The sequence below is a fragment of the Diuraphis noxia genome, unplaced genomic scaffold, assembly GCF_037042655.1.
Source record: "Diuraphis noxia isolate RWA-SAM2 unplaced genomic scaffold, SU_Dnox_SAM2 contig0003, whole genome shotgun sequence".
NCBI lineage: Eukaryota > Metazoa > Arthropoda > Insecta > Hemiptera > Aphididae > Diuraphis > Diuraphis noxia.
In genome coordinates, this window is record NW_028301713.1 from 49,717,244 (window position 1) to 49,735,904 (window position 18,661).

The 18,661-nt window shown below is 29.1% G+C and overlaps 2 protein-coding genes across 5 annotated transcripts in view; one reads left to right on the forward strand and one right to left on the reverse strand.

Moving 5' to 3' along the window:
* On the forward strand, nucleotides 1–16,923 carry Dnai2 (dynein, axonemal, intermediate chain 2). The gene is made up of 10 exons (XM_015510806.2): nucleotides 1–799; nucleotides 3,122–3,283; nucleotides 7,886–8,150; nucleotides 8,254–8,507; nucleotides 9,770–9,931; nucleotides 10,794–11,002; nucleotides 13,172–13,307; nucleotides 13,938–14,084; nucleotides 14,781–14,969; nucleotides 15,516–16,923. The coding sequence occupies exons 1-10, from the start codon at nucleotides 614–616 to the stop codon at nucleotides 15,606–15,608; spliced, it is 1,803 nt and encodes a 600-aa protein (XP_015366292.2). The 5' UTR covers nucleotides 1–613; the 3' UTR covers nucleotides 15,609–16,923.
* Nucleotides 16,894–18,661, reverse strand: part of LOC107163396 (alpha-1,3-mannosyl-glycoprotein 4-beta-N-acetylglucosaminyltransferase B-like) — a 14,152-nt gene continuing 12,384 nt past the window's right edge. For 3 of the 4 annotated variants that reach the window (XM_089224712.1, XM_089224711.1, XM_089224713.1), the window contains 4 exons: nucleotides 18,324–18,634; nucleotides 18,134–18,258; nucleotides 17,324–17,431; nucleotides 16,894–17,242 (listed from right to left, as the gene is read on the reverse strand). In XM_089224712.1, coding sequence (XP_089080838.1) covers nucleotides 17,228–17,242; nucleotides 17,324–17,431; nucleotides 18,134–18,258; nucleotides 18,324–18,634 — 559 coding nt within the window. In that variant the 3' untranslated portion in view covers nucleotides 16,894–17,227. The remainder of the gene's footprint in view (nucleotides 17,243–17,323; nucleotides 17,432–18,133; nucleotides 18,259–18,323; nucleotides 18,635–18,661) is intronic. The other variant, XR_016191217.1, reaches the window with a different exon arrangement.

Consider the following 18,661-nt stretch of genomic DNA (forward strand, 5'->3'; position numbering starts at 1 on the left):
AGGTAAATCGTCACAAAGTCATCACAATTCTATTTCGAGTGATCGCATTCAATTTTAATGTCATTTTCGATCATTTTTTTTTTATTTTTTTTTCGTTTTTAATCAATTGTAGGACTGTGAGTTTAAAACTTTTTCAACATTTGCACGTCTTTCGTAGAAGGAATCATCAAGTTCGATAAAAGTTTGCTTAACATAATTATTATTTAACAACAGCATAAGTGTAGTGCACATGGAAGATAAAGTGTACCTATATCATATATAAAAATCTTAATTTTGCATATTATTGCTTATTATATTATACACCTAATACTGCATGTATTCTTCATGTGCTCTGATCTAAGCACAATTCACGTTCTATAATTTATTTTCATAGGCCGTAACGTGTTAACAACCATTGAAAACAATTTATTATAAAAAATGTTTCTTTATTAATTCTTTCTTATAACATATTTTGTGATTTATAAGATTTTATTTAGGTAATACATATTTATTTATTCATTTATTATTTTCTATTCTTGAATTGAATCATAACAATTTTCACAGTCCAAGTCTAATTCCATCTTAAACACATAATAAATTATAATATAATTCTTCTCTTGTGAAACTGTCAAAAATGAACGTAAACTACACGTACAGTAAACTTAGGCGCGAGTACGGTCGACAGTGCTCGTTCATTAAATCCGGCCCAATAGTGTTGGCCAACGTGACACCAGACCCAGGCACAGAAGAACAACTATGGTCACCAGAGAACCCTGTGGACAAAAGCACCAATAAAGGCAACGATTGGTCTGAGCATGAAGTAAATTTAATGATACGTTATCATTTTTGTTTAGCATGATATTTTTAAATTTTCGTCATATTTTGAAAGGTAAAAATTTATAAGCCAGTCTATCAATCAAAAATTGAAATTGAAAATCAATATTGCTATCCTTACATGAATAGTTACTTTTCTTTAAATATAACAGATGTTATATAGTTTTTTTTTTTTTTGTGTCTATCATCACGTTTTGGGACAGTAAAAGTGCTTCGATTTTTGACGTCAACCACCTCGTTCGATTAGAAAATGAATCTAGTTGGTACTTTGGGGGGGTCAAAAGTAAAAGATTCTTAATATTTTTCTAAATAATTGAGATAAACAAACTAAAAATTAAGGGCAAACGGGAAATTTTACGCACACTAAGTTTTCGACAAAATTGATTTTGGTTTTTGATGTAACTTTAAAACAAATGACCATAGATACATGGAATTTTCACCAAATGTTTATATGAGTATATTCTATCCATCATGCAATTCATAGGCATATGCAATTTTTGATAATTATTATTGTTTTTGAATTAATATTGTTGGGTAGAAAAGCTTGAAAATTTAATACACGGTTCCTACCATATTATTACAATAGAAGTTAAAAAATAAAATAAATTCATAATCATAATTTTTTTTTATAAGCATTCAAAGTTTGAATTTTGACAAAATACGTAAAAATCACGAAAATTCACAAATTATTTTAAGCTAGAAATTCATAAAAAATTTTCGTTTTAAATCTAAGATTTCAAAATTTAATAAAAGGTCCCTTATAAGTTTGTCAATCTTATCACAAAAAAAAAATTTCCACTGGAAATTCAAATTAATTTTTTACAACATTTGATTTTCACTGGATTTTACATTTAGCAATTTCCTTATTTTGGTGTAACTCTAAAACAAATGACCGCAGACACTTGAAATTTTCACTGAATGTTTATATAGACATTTAATTTATTTGATATAATTTTCAAAATATTCAGATTTGTTTTAAGCTGTTTACTGACATTTTGATTTTTCAAATTTTTTGGTTTTTTTTCTATAAATATTAAATATCGATATAATTTATTTGTTGGGTAGAAAAGCTTTAAAATTTAATACAAAGCTTCTAACACATTGTAACAATAGCAGTTGAAAAATATTAAAAATACATAGACATGATTTTTTTTATAAGCATTTAAAGTTCAAATTTTGACCAAATACGTAAAAATTACGGCAATGTTCAAAGTATCTTAGTTACAAGTTCATAAAAGTTTTTCTTTTTAAATCTAAGATTTGAAAATTAATTACAAGACTCCTAACATATTTTTACAATAGCAATTAAAAAATAAAAGAAATACATAGTCACAATTTTTTTTTATAAGCATTCAAAGTTTGAATTTTGACTAAATACGTAAAAATTACGGCAATATTCAAATTATCTTAGATAGAAATTCATAAAAGTTTTCCTTTTTAATTCTAAGATTTGAAAATTTAATACAAGGCTCCTAACATATTTTTACAATAGAAGTTGAAAAATAAAAGAAATACATAGTCACAATTATATTGAGTTCTAAAAATAAACATAAAAAATGTATTATACATATAGGGCTAGCGACACTTAATGACCAAAAAATAATAATAATAATAAATAAATAAAAAACATTAATTTGAACAAAAGTCATTCCAAAAGCCAGTTATATCTGTAACACCTTGTACACTATACTCATAAAACTTGTTTAACAGAAGAACATATATTATATTACTGTGACTACATTATAAGACAGTTTAATGATTGTGTTTAAAGAAAACGGTTCGAAATCGTAATACGGAAGAATACGGTTATAAATAATATAATAATTTATCATTATAAACGACGTAACCATAAGACGGTCAATATATCTTTAAAATGAAGTGTGTTTTTTTTGTTTTGTGTCTGACATCACGTTTTGGGGCAATAAAAGTGCTTCGATTTTCGACTTCAGTACCTCGTTCGATCAGAAAGCGAATCTAAAAATTGTCAATATTTTTCTAAACAATCGGTATAAACAAACTAAAAATTAAGGGGGAAACGGGAAATTTCCAGTAGTGTGTATAGATAAACTAAATCATACACATAAAAAAATTTATAATGAAGAAATGACGTATTGGAGATAATAAATAAATACCAATTTTGAAGCATAATTTTGCGCCCAATCACAATTTGTGTCCCTGTCGTAGGCACACTTCACCGTTTTTTTGAACACCACTGCATATAAGTAACATCTACTGTATAACCTGGAAAAACGATTTAGGGATCACCACCGTCATTGTACTTAATTTTTTACGATACATTGTTATATAGGCGAATACTGTGCGCGTGGAGTATGCCGAACGTGGAATTTTTCACACAGAAGGTGGTTGGCCCAAAGATATAAATCTGGACGACCCGGAACAAGTGGTCCGGTTCCGGAAGAAGGCGGAAAAAGACGAAACGTATTTACAAGCGGTTATGCAAATGTCTAGCGTAAGTATAGATTTCTTTGAATAATTAATAAATAATAACATCCCTACATCCCATATTTTAGGTAACAATAAAATAGATACAATCGTATCTACTTAACAATAATTATTGGTTCAAATGTGTTTTATGAATATGACTCACATACAGCGTACTATAAATTATAAATCTACTTAAACTATTAGTTTCAAATTTCAATAAAAGAATTATAGGTTACATGGCGTTATGTATAGGCAATTTGGGTGTACCTCCATCATGGGTCATGCCTCACGTCTTAGAAATTGGCATCGCAACACTCGCTATCAACGTATTACCTGCATCTTACGTGAACATACTAGACAATATGTATGTCACTTAAAACCAATTTTGCGTTTTTAGATTAAGTATTAGAGTGAATTATTTTAAAATCAAATTTTAAATTAAGAACATTATTTTTGTTTTTACTACGTTAGTTTTCGACGATCAGTGGCGTAGCCAGGGGAATGGCTGAGGGGGCTGCACCCCCCCCCCCCTCCCCGCCCGAAATGTTAATAAAATTTAAAAATTATTTCAATGGTCTACAATATTCACTCAAAAAGTCTTAAATTGTATTTTACTAATTTTAAATTGTCATCTTTATTTTGTTAGTTTTCTATAGCTTCGGCTATGCTAATAGCATAGGCGTGCGCAGACTTTCATTGCAGATGCAGCATATAAAATTAAGCAGCCCATTTTTTAACAATCGGCCAAATAAATGTTGAATAGTCAAAATTATAATTATTGATCATATTATACACAGGCAGTGTTATTGTTACCTAAGTGGATAATAATATCATTTTTTTTTTAACAATTAACAAATGTTCACATACAAAATTTAAAGAAACATTTGTTCACTGCTTTTGAAAACACCAAGTTACAATTACTATCAGACTTTATAAGTTATAATATAAAATAATTATATTATTTATGGTTCACATCAATTGTATTTACTTATTAATTATTATAATTTATATTAAATTATTAAATAATGAATTGCCCCGACCGGCCCATAGACTAATCAATCGGCCCAAAAAATGTGGCAGATGCAGCATATGAACCTTCTGCTGCACCCGTGCGCACGCCTATGGCTAATAGGTATTTAATGCACCGCTGTGTAAAAAATTGATCAGCCCCCCCCCCCCCCCCCCGAAAAAAATCCTGGCTTAGTGGCTGTCGAAGATATTTCATTTTTTAGCGAGTTATGTTGTAATATTTTACAAACATAAAACTAGATAGAAAATTGAAATATTATAAAAAAAAATCTGTACTTTACCGGTGAAACACGATTTCACCCGTTTTACCTTTTTACCTACAAAAAACGCAACACAATCGCGCTCCGTGAAATATATGTCTCGCCCTTATAAATATTGGTCTTTGCCCAATACAATTTTTAAAAATACAGTTGAAGCAATAAACTCAAAATTGAAGTTAAAAGTTCGAGTTAACCAAGTTTGACTGTATTAATAAATGACATTTTAAACATTGTTATGACATTATTTTTTTTCATAAACGTATTTTCCCAATGTCTATGCAAGTATAAAACTAATACACAGGAAAATTTAGCTACATGGAATATTTGAAAGCAATGGGACCACAATTTTGTGCCATAAAATTGTAATTTGTAATTCTATTGGGTTTTTTTTTATACATATTTGGACATATTATAATTTAAAAAATATATATATATTATTAGTGTATACTAATGTGGACATGTTATATAATATCATATTATATTAGTCTATTAAAAAAAAAAAAAAATGTAATTCGTATTTTTCGTAACTGTATTGAGTTATTTTGGACATATTATAAAAACAATTTATAAGAAACAATTTTTAACCAAACCAACAATTGAATTTTGTTGTCAGTCCTAAGCCTATACAATTAGGAAGAAAAATTGTTAAACCTGTCGAACTTAGATAACTCGAACTTTTAACATCAACTTTGAGTTTACTACTTCGACTGTATTTTTAAAAAGTGTATTGGGCAAAGACCTATATTTATAAGGGCAAGACGGGGTGCAATCATGTTGCGTTTTTTACAGGTAAAAAGGTAAAACGGGCACAATCGTGTTACAGCCGTACTTTACAAACACAAATAATGTTCATTCATTTAGGTTTGATAATAGGTGCTCTATTATTGACATCTTCTTAATATCTCAAGTGAAGAAAAAATGACAGCAGCGGAAGTTCTCCGATGACTATGTTCGATAAATTATACAGGTATCATAAAAATCAATACCCCCTTTCGAATTTCGTATCTCGTTTTATACAGCAGTTTTTATTTATTGAACCACGCTTTTAATACTAAATAGTACATTTGGTATACTAAATGTACCAGAAGGTACTCACACGATTCTTATTAGTATTGAGTTGTATCTAGATAATTTATCTAGATGAAAATTAAGTACCTTTATCTTATCTAGATGAATAAATTATATAATATCTAATTGGTATCTAAGATTTAAGTTATGGAAACCTACATAAATATCTAGATCTTTTCTTGTGTACAGCTTTGACGTTCTTAAACTCTCCCAAAAAAGAATTCAGTGTTTTAGAAGATTATCCCATAGTTAAACAAGTGTTCTTAAAATACAACACAACTATTCCGTCTTCAGCTCCAGTGGAACGACTTTTCAGTGGAGCAATCCAAATCCAAATATTAACACACAGGAGAAATCGTCTAGGAGACAAAACGTTTGAGATGCTACTATGTTTCAAGTCAAAGAACTAAACAAGCATGACTTATCATTATAATTTATTCATTTAACAAATAAAATATTATTAGTATTTATATTTTAATTTGCAGTTTGAATGTAATATAAAAAATATAAACTAGTTTTTTAAACCAGAAAATATATATGTTAATTACAATAATTGGTAATTAACCATGATTTTGGTTATTTGATATTTTGTTATACGTATTTAAATATTTTATATGTATATTTATTCATTAGGTAATATATTTTTGACACGAAACAAGCCTTCCTGGTTTGCCTCCCTTAATCAATTACTCAACCAAGAATTTAATAACATGGCAAGCATTAATACAAATTAACTGTTGTAAGATATAAATCTAGATGAAAAAATTTTATCTACATATTTATCTAGATAAAAATTGAATATTCTATTTCATATTAATCTAGATATTGATTTAGCTAGTAATCTAATATTTATCTAGATGTTATTTTTGCTATCTGAACTCAACACTGATTCTTATGTAATCAAACGTAACCGTCGAGTTAAAATAAGTTAGTAAAGTGTTTCGTCACTTGGTTGTTGTGGACCATGAAAACTAGAACAATATGATCAAACTCCTCTACTAAAATTGACTTTTGATAGTTAACATAATTAAATAAACACAGGCTGTGCTTTGGTCGTAAGGATTGCTACTTTAAAGCATAGATAGACTATAGGGATAAAGGGATAATTCATGTTTTTTTTTATAAAATGATGTGCATTATTTTGAAGCATGACCCATTATAAATTGTATATCTTATTGTAATGAGTTAAAAATATTAAGCATGGATGGGATCAGATGAATAGTGAATTAATTACTATGATATTATGATGAATTTATATTTTGAAATTTGTTAACGTTTTTGTATAAAAATATAGTTGAATATTATTCTTTAATGCTGTATACCTTTCATTCATTACTTAAATATTATCACTTGATGTGATATTTTATAGGGAGGTGAGTATGAGAGTTTTTCCTTTATTTTATAACACAAGTAAAGCAATATGGGAAGGATGCTTATATAAATGTGTACTTACCTTGTGTAGAACTTCCGATTAATAAATTTCTTGCACGATTTGATTTAATAAGTTCTAAGCATAAGACGGGAAAAGTGTGTTGAAATAATAAAAAATATGTGTTGTGATTAATTCGTTTTCGTTAATATATATTTTTAAACTCTGTAATAGTCGAGCTGTCATAGTTGTATACTAATAGCTAATAAAAAAAAAAAAAAAAAAACATCAATAAAAATGTACAATATTTAAAAATTACGCAAGTTGAGCGACTGAACGCTGTTGTATGGTCATCAGGACTTTTATAAATAATGGAGTGAAATGTCGCCTTTGATCGTAATAGACCAGTTATGATAACTTACCATTATGTAAATAACTTCACCACCAAAAATGAAAAAATATAAAATTTTGAGAAATCATAGATAACTTTTTCAGGAAATCACAATTCACGGTTCACAAAATAATATGAAGTCAACTTAATAGTTCACATTGTTATAGAAGTAACGTTTTCGATTTTAAACATAATTATATAATATATTCAGTGAAACCCCTTTTATTAAATATAACGCGTGGTTTGTTGTTTTGACAATTTTCAACAAATAATGGTTTTTACCCCCCTTCACCCTCTCAGAAAATGGTTTATAGTTGGAAGTGGTAAAATTATAGTACCATCATTAAATATTGTCGTTACTATTAACCGTATTATTATAAGCACTTCCATAAGTGAGGATTTAAATTTCATAATATCAATGCCTGTGATTCTACCCAGGCATTTAATATAATAATCCTATATTATTATAATTATCATAATTTTATAATATATTATGGTTGTGTTTTTCAGCTCGCCGAGCACTATATAAATCAAAACAATTCAATTGACATTTATCAACCATACTTTACTGATCCGAGCTGTCAAAAGATGCAAACTTTGGCACCGTCATTCCGGACAGTGGCGGTGATGTCCGATCCCCGTGAACCGACCAGGCCGGTACAAAATATATCTTGGTCGCCCGACCAGGGCACGTTGGTTGCGGTAAGCTACGCTGATATGAGGTTCCAGATGGCTGATTCAGATACCAGTCCCGACTCGTTCATATTTGACTTAGGTGAGTGTGCGAAGAACTGCAGTTATCATCGTGACTCATATATTAAAACGTCTAGTGGTTTTAATCATATATGGCTTGAATATTTCGTTTCCCAATTTTTCAGAGGACTCCACCACCCCTTATTTCACGATTGAGTCACCACATCCGATTGTGACGCTCGAGTTCAACCATAGAGACGTACAGTGCCTAGCAGGTGGTTTGATGAGCGGCCAGGTCGCGTTCTGGGACATGCGTAAAAGCTCAAACAACGTAGCCATCAGCAATATAAGGGACGGTCATCGAGATCCAGTACGAAGTCTCCGCTGGATCCATTCCAAAACCAGCACTGAGTTCTACACCGGTTCAAGTGACGGTCAGGTAGTTTGTAGTATTTGGTGTAGTTTAATTATATATAGATTGTTGTGTACCTGTTTCTCGCATATCAAGCTATAATCATACCTAAATATATAAACGTCATTCACTAACCTAATCATGTTCCGAAGAGAAAACCAATATTAAAGTTAAAAGATTTAATGAATTTACTATGTATATCTACTGTAGTAGATATACGATAGGGATATGTAACTAGCAACCGGCGTACCTTTTTTTATTTATTACTTCATACAATTTTAACATTTATTTGTACAAATTACGGTGTTCATAATTAATATGTTCATATAATAATCCTATGATAGTAAAAATCAAAAATCAAGATACTTAGATAGGTACATCACTTTAATTAGAAATAAGTGAGTAGCAAATATATCATTTTTATCCACAAAAAATAAATTTACAGTGTGCTTTATAAAAATGTACCTATTGAAAAATATCCACTATTACTATGTTTTATTGATCTTCCATTTTTCCATTAAAAATTTTATTTATATGCTTCGGCCCAATACATTTTATAGTTCTAACATATGGCCCTTTGTAGCTTTGAGTTGCCTGTCCTCGGTATACGATATGCATGCAAGTTGGTGAAATCGATCGTCTGTTCAAACTTTTACGCACACAGTTCAAAACGGTCACGAAAAATATGGACAATTTAATTCGGCTCTGTCACAAAAAACCAAGCACGTAATTTGGTAGTCGACCGACATCGCTCTTTTTTTAGCACGCGATTCTAATGCAGCTATATAAGTATGAACATAATATATAACTTTTATATTTGTAACAACTAAAGCCGATAACTAAAAAATACCTGTGGAAACATAAAAATATATAGGTAATACATATATTTTACGTATATTTACGTCTGGGATTAATCGGTTGTACCTACTACATAGGTACTTCTGTGGTTGACTGACCGCTGAGCTGGATTAAAGCTATTAGCACAGATTATATAAAATATATATAATATATATAATAAAAAAATATTATAATATAATATTATTTTATAAAATATAAAATATATATAATCTGTGCTATTAGAGTATAAGACCTATTAGGAACCTTTTCAACCTTTTTTAAATATAATTCAATTTGTATATTATAATGCTAATACCTAGCTTGTAAAATGATCATATCATGTTTAATATGGAAAATTCTAATATCGTAATAAAATTAATTACAGGTTTAAGAACTAATAGAATTAATAACAGATTTTTGTTCATCATTCACAATATTATGCGCTTTTGCAGGTCATGTGGTGGGACGCTCGAAAACTCACAGAACCCATGGAAGTGTTGATATTAGATCTATCGAAAAGTGAAAACGTCGATGAACCAGAATGGACTAAATGGGCTCGGTCACACGGGGTGTTTTGCATGGATTACGATCCTTCGATCCCAATACGATTTATGGTATGAATATCATATAAATATGACGCATTGAGTTACCGAAATATTATGTGAATAATGAAATGATTAATGATCAATGTATTCTAGGTATCTGTTATTTAATATAGTATTTATGTCATCTATAAAATTCCAGAAATGTCACTTAAAAATCAAACTACCCCAAATACACCAAATGAGATAATAATATATTATTAAATCATTAGTTTATTATTTTACTTAGCAATAACGAGTCGATATAATTGGACAAATAACTAATTGTAACAAGCCAGCTAAATATGTTTTTATTTTATTAAAACTGGTTTTCAGTCATATATTTAACTGCAAGATAGAAACTTTTAACTGAGAGCTAACTGCAAATGTTTGGTTTATTATTTATTGGTTAAACATAAGTACATAACTATTGAATAAAGGATTTACCAGTGTTGGTAATAATTTATCTATTATTATTACCGATGGACTTTTAATTGAAATATTAAAAATTATACCTATCACTATACCTATCATTATATGATTGTACTGTGGTTAAAATTATATAAATATTATAAGAACCTGCATACATCTAAAATTTCTAATTTAATTTTAAAAATAAATGATCATATTAATTTAAGATGCTGAACTTTCAGCCAAATTTGTTGTACTATAATGTATCAACTATCAGCAAAGACCTTACAGCTTACATAGTACGAGAAACAATTAATCAAGTGTATGATGAAATTGTATCATCATGATTTTAGGATAAGGTATAGAAATTTTGAAGTTGTAGTTTAACAAATTTTATAATTACCAAGTTAAATGATTAAATATCCCTCTTGATAGGTTAGGCACCCCAACATACTGATTTATTATGTATTCACGTGTGTAATAGATAGGCACAGAGACTGGATTGGTGTTCAACGGTAATCGTAAAGGCAAAACGGTTTTTGAGAAAATATCGTCCACGTACAACTGTCACTACGGCCCAGTATATTCAGTACAACGAAACCCAGCATTTTTAAAAAACTTCATGACCGTTGGCGATTGGCAGGTGAGAATATGGTCAGAGGACGTGAAGGAATCGCCTATAATGTGGACAAAGTAAGTATGCTCGTACTATACAACGACTAACGAATAGATTATATAGATGTGTATATAATTATATATTTATAATACACAGGATTGAGTAATAATAATTCGATACCTGTTCAATGTTATACAACCATGTAAACGTTTTGTAAATGTCGTGGGTGTCATAAATACTAGAAATATTTTAAGTAATTAAAGTTATTTAAAATTATATAATAATTATTATTATTTTTATGTATTATATTATATTGTCTAACAAGTAATGGGAAAATGCTACGAATGTAACTAGGAACTATTCATGCGATTTGTAGATTATAAACAGGCGTATGACTCAATTAATCAGGAAAGTCTATAGAAAATCATAAAAAAGCTTAAAGTACCAGCAAAAATAATTAGATTATCTGTTAAAAACCCTAAATGTATGATAAAATTTAACGGCCAACTGCCAAAAGCATTCACGATTAACACAAGACTGAAACAGGGAGATGCACTTTCACCAATGCTTTTCAAAATTGCGTTGGAGAAGGTGGCATTAAACACCGGAATAGGAATCAATATACAAACTACAAGAATCTAAGACTATCAAACTAACAGCATCCGCTGATGATATGGTATTACTGTCCGAATCTGAGAGCGACCTTCAGGGTATGGCAGAAGCTCTCATGGATAAAAGTAAATAAATGGGCTTAACTATAAATAAAGAAAAAGCAAAGTGCATGATACTGTCACGGAAAAATAATACACACAATAATTTGATAGTAAGAGTTATGTAGCTCAAGTTGGTCGAAAACTTTAAGTATCTAGGGCGGAATTGAGTGTGTCGGGCAATAAACACAAGGAAATACAAAACAGAATAAACTCAGTAGCTAAAAATTGCTTCTTCGGATTAAATACAATATTAAAATCTAAACTAGTTTCAATCTGATCTAAACTCACTTTATACAAAGTAGTGATACGCCCGATAGCGTTATATGCGCATGAAATCTGGGCCACAACCAAAACAGACGAGCAAAACCTTGCAAAACTTGAGAGAAAGGTTGTTACATCAAATATTTGGCCCCAGAAATTACGGAAAAATATGAGCGAAGAAAGAATGAAGAGGTAAAGATCATGTTGAGGATTCAAATATAATGGCAAATGAAAAGCAAACGAATAAGCTGGGCAGGCCATGTATGGTGTGGTTGAAAACAGACAATCAGTCAAGTCGCTTGCTGGAAGCCGAAGAGCAAAAAACCAGTCAGCCGTCCAAGACAAAGATTGTTAGACTGGGAATCCTGAACGGTGAAGAGCTAGATGGAGATAGATGGAGAGGGAAGTGGTGGTTGCGGTGAAGGACCTGGTGGTCTATATAATAAGCCAAGAGAAAAAAAAGTTAAAATTAAAATTATTATCATTATTTTAATAGCATATTTAAACATTTTAAATTTTAAATGATCTTTTTTTTTATAAAATAAGTGTATGAGTGGACAGAATAGGTTAGCATCAAGCAATGACACTTGTATGCGTGTTATTATTTAATGATTAATTTTGATTTATCACGTTTTTGCGCCATAAAATAAGTGTGATATACTAATATTAAGCTAGCTAATCGTTAAGGTATATATTTGGAGATGCTGTTTAAGTTGATATCTCTAATAAAATGGTCTGGATGGTTGACTAGGCGGGATCGGAATCGTTTATAGAAAGAGGATTTAGTTTTTGATATGGTTTCTAATGCATATGTGTAAATTGAAGTATAATTGTGATTTAAGACGTAAAAAGGTACACCAGTTATTATTATTATTATTATTATTATTATTAGGTATACTTATTTTACTAAGTTGAATGTTGATATACATGTAGATATCTAAAGTTACACTTTACGCTATAGCCTTTAACTATTAGTTTTGGACTCAAAGCACTAGCTAGATCCAATAATTACAAGACACTCACCTAAAAGTTGAATATTGAAGCATTTACACTTCTCCGAAAGGTGATTACAGATACGAAATTAATTATTTGAAATTCACACACATATATCTATAATAATTATTAATTAATCACTTCGTTCAGAATCGAAAACAAAAAGTTGCGCCATGTGTTGTCAACCCCAAAATATTTATAACAAAATAAAATAAATATATTAGAAATAATGTTGAAACATATTCTGAGTTAAAATAATTAATGATCATTATTTTGTAGATATCATGATGTGAAACTAACTGACGGTGCTTGGAGTGAATCTAAGCCATCGGTTTTCTATACAACTAGAGCTGATGGTTGTCTGGATGGTTGGGACATCTTACAGAAACAAAAGGATCCAATTCTAACCGTTAAGGTATTTTCAATCAGAACTTCCTATAATCTTAATAATGTAAATATTAACTTTTTTTTATATCTAAATTGGACTTTCGCCCGTCTTATTAATAAATAAATAAATGGTTTCTTAATATTTTAACTGATTCCTAGATTATTTCGTAAGAGATGTCCGTAAATTTATGTCTGCAAGTTAAAGTTATTATTTAAAGCTACTTTTTAAATCAATGAAATTGGTGAACAATTTTAAACATTTAAACCTAACTCAACATGAATAAATATCACTTTATTTAATTTCGTAAAAATGTTAATTTTTGAACGAGTTACAATTTAATTCTAAAACTTATTTTTTTTTTTCATTTATTGACTATTCTATATACCATATAATTATTTTACTTATTGAGCTTGTGCATTCGAGCATTACAATTGAATTGGTGATGCATTCTAACTACATAAAGGATGCATCTTATAGGACCTATTAATAAATATATGTTACTGTTCTGGAAAATCTCATTTAAACTATTTTTAGGAAAGTCGAAAGTAACCTTTCCGGCAAATAAGAGAAATGTACCACGATAAATGATAATGAAATAAAATTTGTAGCGAATTTGGTATTTATTTATTTTTTCAGTTTTTGTATATTCTGCCTTAGGTGGCTGACGAAGGACTGAATTGTATTCGATGTCACGAAGGTGGGGCTCTATTAGCCGTCGGTGACGATTGCGGAAAGACTTATGTGATCAAAATGAACGATTGGTTCGTCACTGCCGGAAAAAATGACAAAGCGCTGTTAACGGCGGTGAGCATTATTCTGAACAACCCCTTCCCTCCACCACCAACAAATGTGGATGTTTGTTTTTACTCGATTATAATCATACTATTTAAAATCAAAAACTATTTTATTTTTGGTGTATTGGTGTCTTGGCTTATGTTAAATCTGAATTCAATGATATAAAACTTTTATTGAAAAACGATTCTGAACTAAAACGGATTGTCAGTCCATAATTTTATTACTAATTATATATTATTTTATTTTGATAAAAATAATATATTTTACTATTAGGCTTTAAAACTGCAATAGGTTAAATAGGTTATTTTTGCAAAAACTTTTATCGTAAAATTTTATTATTGTAATACATTTTGGTGATTTTTATAATCATTATAACTGAATAGTTAATTTAATTAAAACTATTTTAATACGCTAAGAATTCCCACATTCACACACTATCGCAGTATCATTTATACATTTGGCAACATGTGTCCACAATCGTGTAATAAAAAAGGTCACCCTGATAAAAACCTCCGCAGTAATGTATCACCAAAACAAACACAAATCATTGTTTAATCAATACATTCATCGCTCCACTCAAAATATTAAAATATTATTTTTTTTATCAAATCAAAACAAAATTATTTTTATAATTTTAGTACGAATGGGACAAAATTCGGAATGCATGAAGTGATAATAAACAGTTATTCTTTTATTTATCGACAGATGTTTGATCGGGAAACAAGACGAGAAAAAATCATCGAGGCAAAGCAACGAGAACTAAAACTGAAGACAAAAACATCCGCAAAAGCTGACACCAATACGACAAAGGATAAACATGCCCAGTTGGTAGAAACTGAAATCCGAATGGTCCAAGAAGCAGAAAAAGAATTCATGGAGCTCATTAACATGATTGTGAGTTGCAGTTTTCTGTTTTACAATAATTAATGTGTATTGATAAATAATATTTAAATTATTAATTACGCATTATAAAGAGAAATAAATTATATGAATACTCCAATATTTTTCACCATACATTTGTTACCGTCTGTGACTATTTTCTAAACCACTCTTTTTCAAACTAAATTAAATATAGCTATTTTTATTAATTAACTATATGCACTAAACTCGTAAGTTATATAGGTACCTACAATATTATATTTTATACACCTTCAGATTTTACAAATTTTAGATAAAATAATATAGAAATTGTATTTTTTGATTCATAAAACAGTAAATTACAAAAAAATAAATATCTTTTACTGAAACACATAGAGTACTCACCACTCAGTGAGACACGAAAGATTGTGGCTATAATGCTTGTCAACATATTAGCTAATATACCGCTTTAACTAGACAATATTTATGTGTATAAAAAATTTCACATAAATCATAATATGAAATATAATCGTGTTCATGCGTAATAATGTACCTAGTTTTTTTTTTGTTTTTTTTTTTCAGAAGAATGACGATGATAACACGGAAAAATTAGAAAACCAAAATGAAGTTGAAGATAATTGTAGTAATGCATTGAATGATCAAAAAAATGATTGATCAATAACGATAAATTATCATAACAATAACGTTCGGGAGAAAACAATAATCTATAGGTCCTTTATCAATTACAATGCTCCATACACCCAGAAATAGTTTATGAAAACATCAACATAATATACTACACTTATCATTATAATTTATAAACATATCTAGAAAATAATTATGTAAAAATGTATGAAAACGTTTCAAATAGTATTTTTTATAATATTCAATACTGATGACAATTAAATAATATTATGTACAGTATTTTATTGGTAAAAAAAAAAAAAATATCAAACGATTATCAAGAAATTGAAAAAAAGTCCATGGGGAGATCTAACCCCTAACCCCCCGTTGGACCACAACTGGAATAGACAGCCGATGTGTTACTGGTCTAACCTTGGTACACGGAAATTTTTCGAGTGGTGACTGCAGGAGACAGAACGGATGGAATTTTTTATTTAGAACCTTAAATATTGTGTCAGCGTTAATGCAAAGTTACCAGCAAAATGGTTCTGGTGGATCATCAAATAAATAAGTAGTAACTAACGTTTCAGAAATGCGACAGCTACTTATATTGTATAAACCTGATAACAAAGATTTTTAATTTTTGACATAAATAAGACACAACAATTAATATATCATATTATATTATTATAACAGTGGCCACTTGCTCAAAAAAACATGGCAAATTATAATACGATGCGCTGAAAATTATACGGATTTTTTTCTGATTTTTTTGATTTCATATAGATTTCTTCTATGTAGCCTACAACAAATTGATTAGACAGTATACCTAGGTGATTTTCAATAGGCCAATTAAAATAAAGCGGAAAAATCTATACATTTATCAATACCAACTACCAACCACTGTTTATGTAACACATTTCCGACCTAATAACTATAGATACCAATCGTTTTGATGTCGAATATATCGACCTTAAGTATTATAACCTATACAATACTTAACATTTTAAAATGTGAAATAGGTATTTACTTATTTCTAATCACTTAATATACCAGCTAAAGTGTAAGTGTTTAACTAAAAATAATAAATCAACACTAAAATAACAAAATTTAATCCTAAAATTAAACCAAAATTTTCTTAAAATTTGTTTATATAATTTGTTTTCCTATACATATGATGAAGTACATAAAACTATATATTGTTATTTGCCGTATAATGTTTTTATATCTCAGATGTCAATATTTATTTCTAGCGTAAATGGATTGGAAATAAATTGCAATAATTGCAAATTAAATAATTTTTCAATATTTCTCAAAAATAACAAACATTAGTCTCTAAAAAAAAACATTTTTCAATTATATTAATATAATCATAACAGTAATTATATGATTTTCATATTAACTTTATATTTTTATAATTATATTGACAACGCTTATAACATTGAACTTTAGTACAAAATAATAAATGTATTCTTAAATGCTATTAATAAATTATTTCATTTAAAAATCACAGTCCATGCATTTTTGTTTTTATTTCATTTCATCATCATTTTGTGAGTTATTTTTAATTTTTGCAACAGGTTACCTGTATTTCATCATAGGTCATTCTATCATAATTATATTTGTGTAATACATATTATTATTTTTTTTATATATATAATATGCTTTTGTCAGAAATTTTTAGCCTGCAAGACAAAAAATATAAATTTATTGCCTATATGTAAAAAAATGTAGTATATTATTGTAAGTGAAAATTATTACTTTACCTTCAAACGTTGAACTTTGCCAGCTAAAGATGACCAAGTTCCAATATGTTGAAATACTGTTTGATTGGATTTAACCCATAAATTGTCTTTTAGTTTTCGACAATCTTTCTAGGACCAATAGTCAATAATAATTAATAAAGATTGTAAAAAAATTGTAAAATAATTGTAAAAAAATTGATAAGATCACCCAATGCATGTTTATCATTATAAGTATTGGTTGTTTTTAGGTATAATAGAATTTTTTGTTTGTTCAAATGTTCATGAAAATTTGATGTTCGTATGTTTCAATGAGTAGGTATACTATAAATCAAATAGTTTTTGAGTCTATAAGTCTTATAGCCTTATAGGTAGGTTTTTAGAAATATCAAATAAATTTAGAAAGTAATTTGAACCAAGTCCATCTCGGTAGAATCAGTTGACAATAAGATCAGGTACACTGATGCCAATTCATCCATGAAAGGGGTATACTAAAAATGAGATACACAAATATAGCACTGTGTTTTGTGTTAGTTCATTTTTTTTCGGATTGTCAAGTTATACAGCAGTATCAGGTATAATATGTGCAAGGAAAAGGGAAGAGTTTAACCTAATTACCATCGCCTGATAGTGAACTTGTTAATGAACAGTTATTTGTTTTTATTTTAGGTTATTTTGTATGCATCTAATCATCTAATGTATACATTTTTTTTCGTAACCCCCTCCGTGAAATAATTCTGTACATCGTACATGGACACAGGTAATATAATATAATAAATATACATGCATCATAAATTATAATGCATTAATGCTTATCATAAATAATTTACTCACTTTATCAATACCGCAAGCTTTTGTCTCTACTATTCCGTCCAACAACCAATCCCCAGGTTGATCGTTGTAAAATATAATGAAGTACTGAATTAGCGACGGTAAATCCGAACATCTAAACAATTTTCCTAAATGAAAATGTACATTGTATTACTATAGTGATTTAGGACTTTGTTACTGCCATGGGTTTTACCAATAAAACCAAGTTTCCCAAAGTCTAATATAAACCACTCTTGTTCGTTAGCTATCCTCTGCAAAGCTGTATTTTTCATAATAGTGTGGAACTGCGGCTTCACGATTATGTCATCTTCCATTTGAACATAAAAATGCCCTTTTGGTTGGCAGTACATCATTAAGAAAGCAAAATCCAAATTTTGTTTGCTCCTCCAGCTGACCCGGTTTTTAGGATCACCAAGCGTCAACCGAAGCTTGCTGAAATCTGGATAGTATTCTGGGGTTGGAGCAATTATGTCCACAAGACCCGAATTCACTTCTTCTGATAGCCTGAAGTCAAACATATTTCATCAACAG

Excerpts from the sequence above, each read along its gene's own strand:
- Dnai2 (XM_015510806.2), top strand. The coding sequence starts at position 614 with ATGAACGTAAACTACACGTACAGTAAACTTAGGCGCGAGTACGGTCGA. Across the intron at positions 800-3,121 it reads ACGATTGGTCTGAGCATGAA|GCGAATACTGTGCGCGTGGA; the intron begins GTAAATTTAATG and ends ATTGTTATATAG. Across the intron at positions 14,085-14,780 it reads ACAAAGCGCTGTTAACGGCG|ATGTTTGATCGGGAAACAAG; the intron begins GTGAGCATTATT and ends ATTTATCGACAG.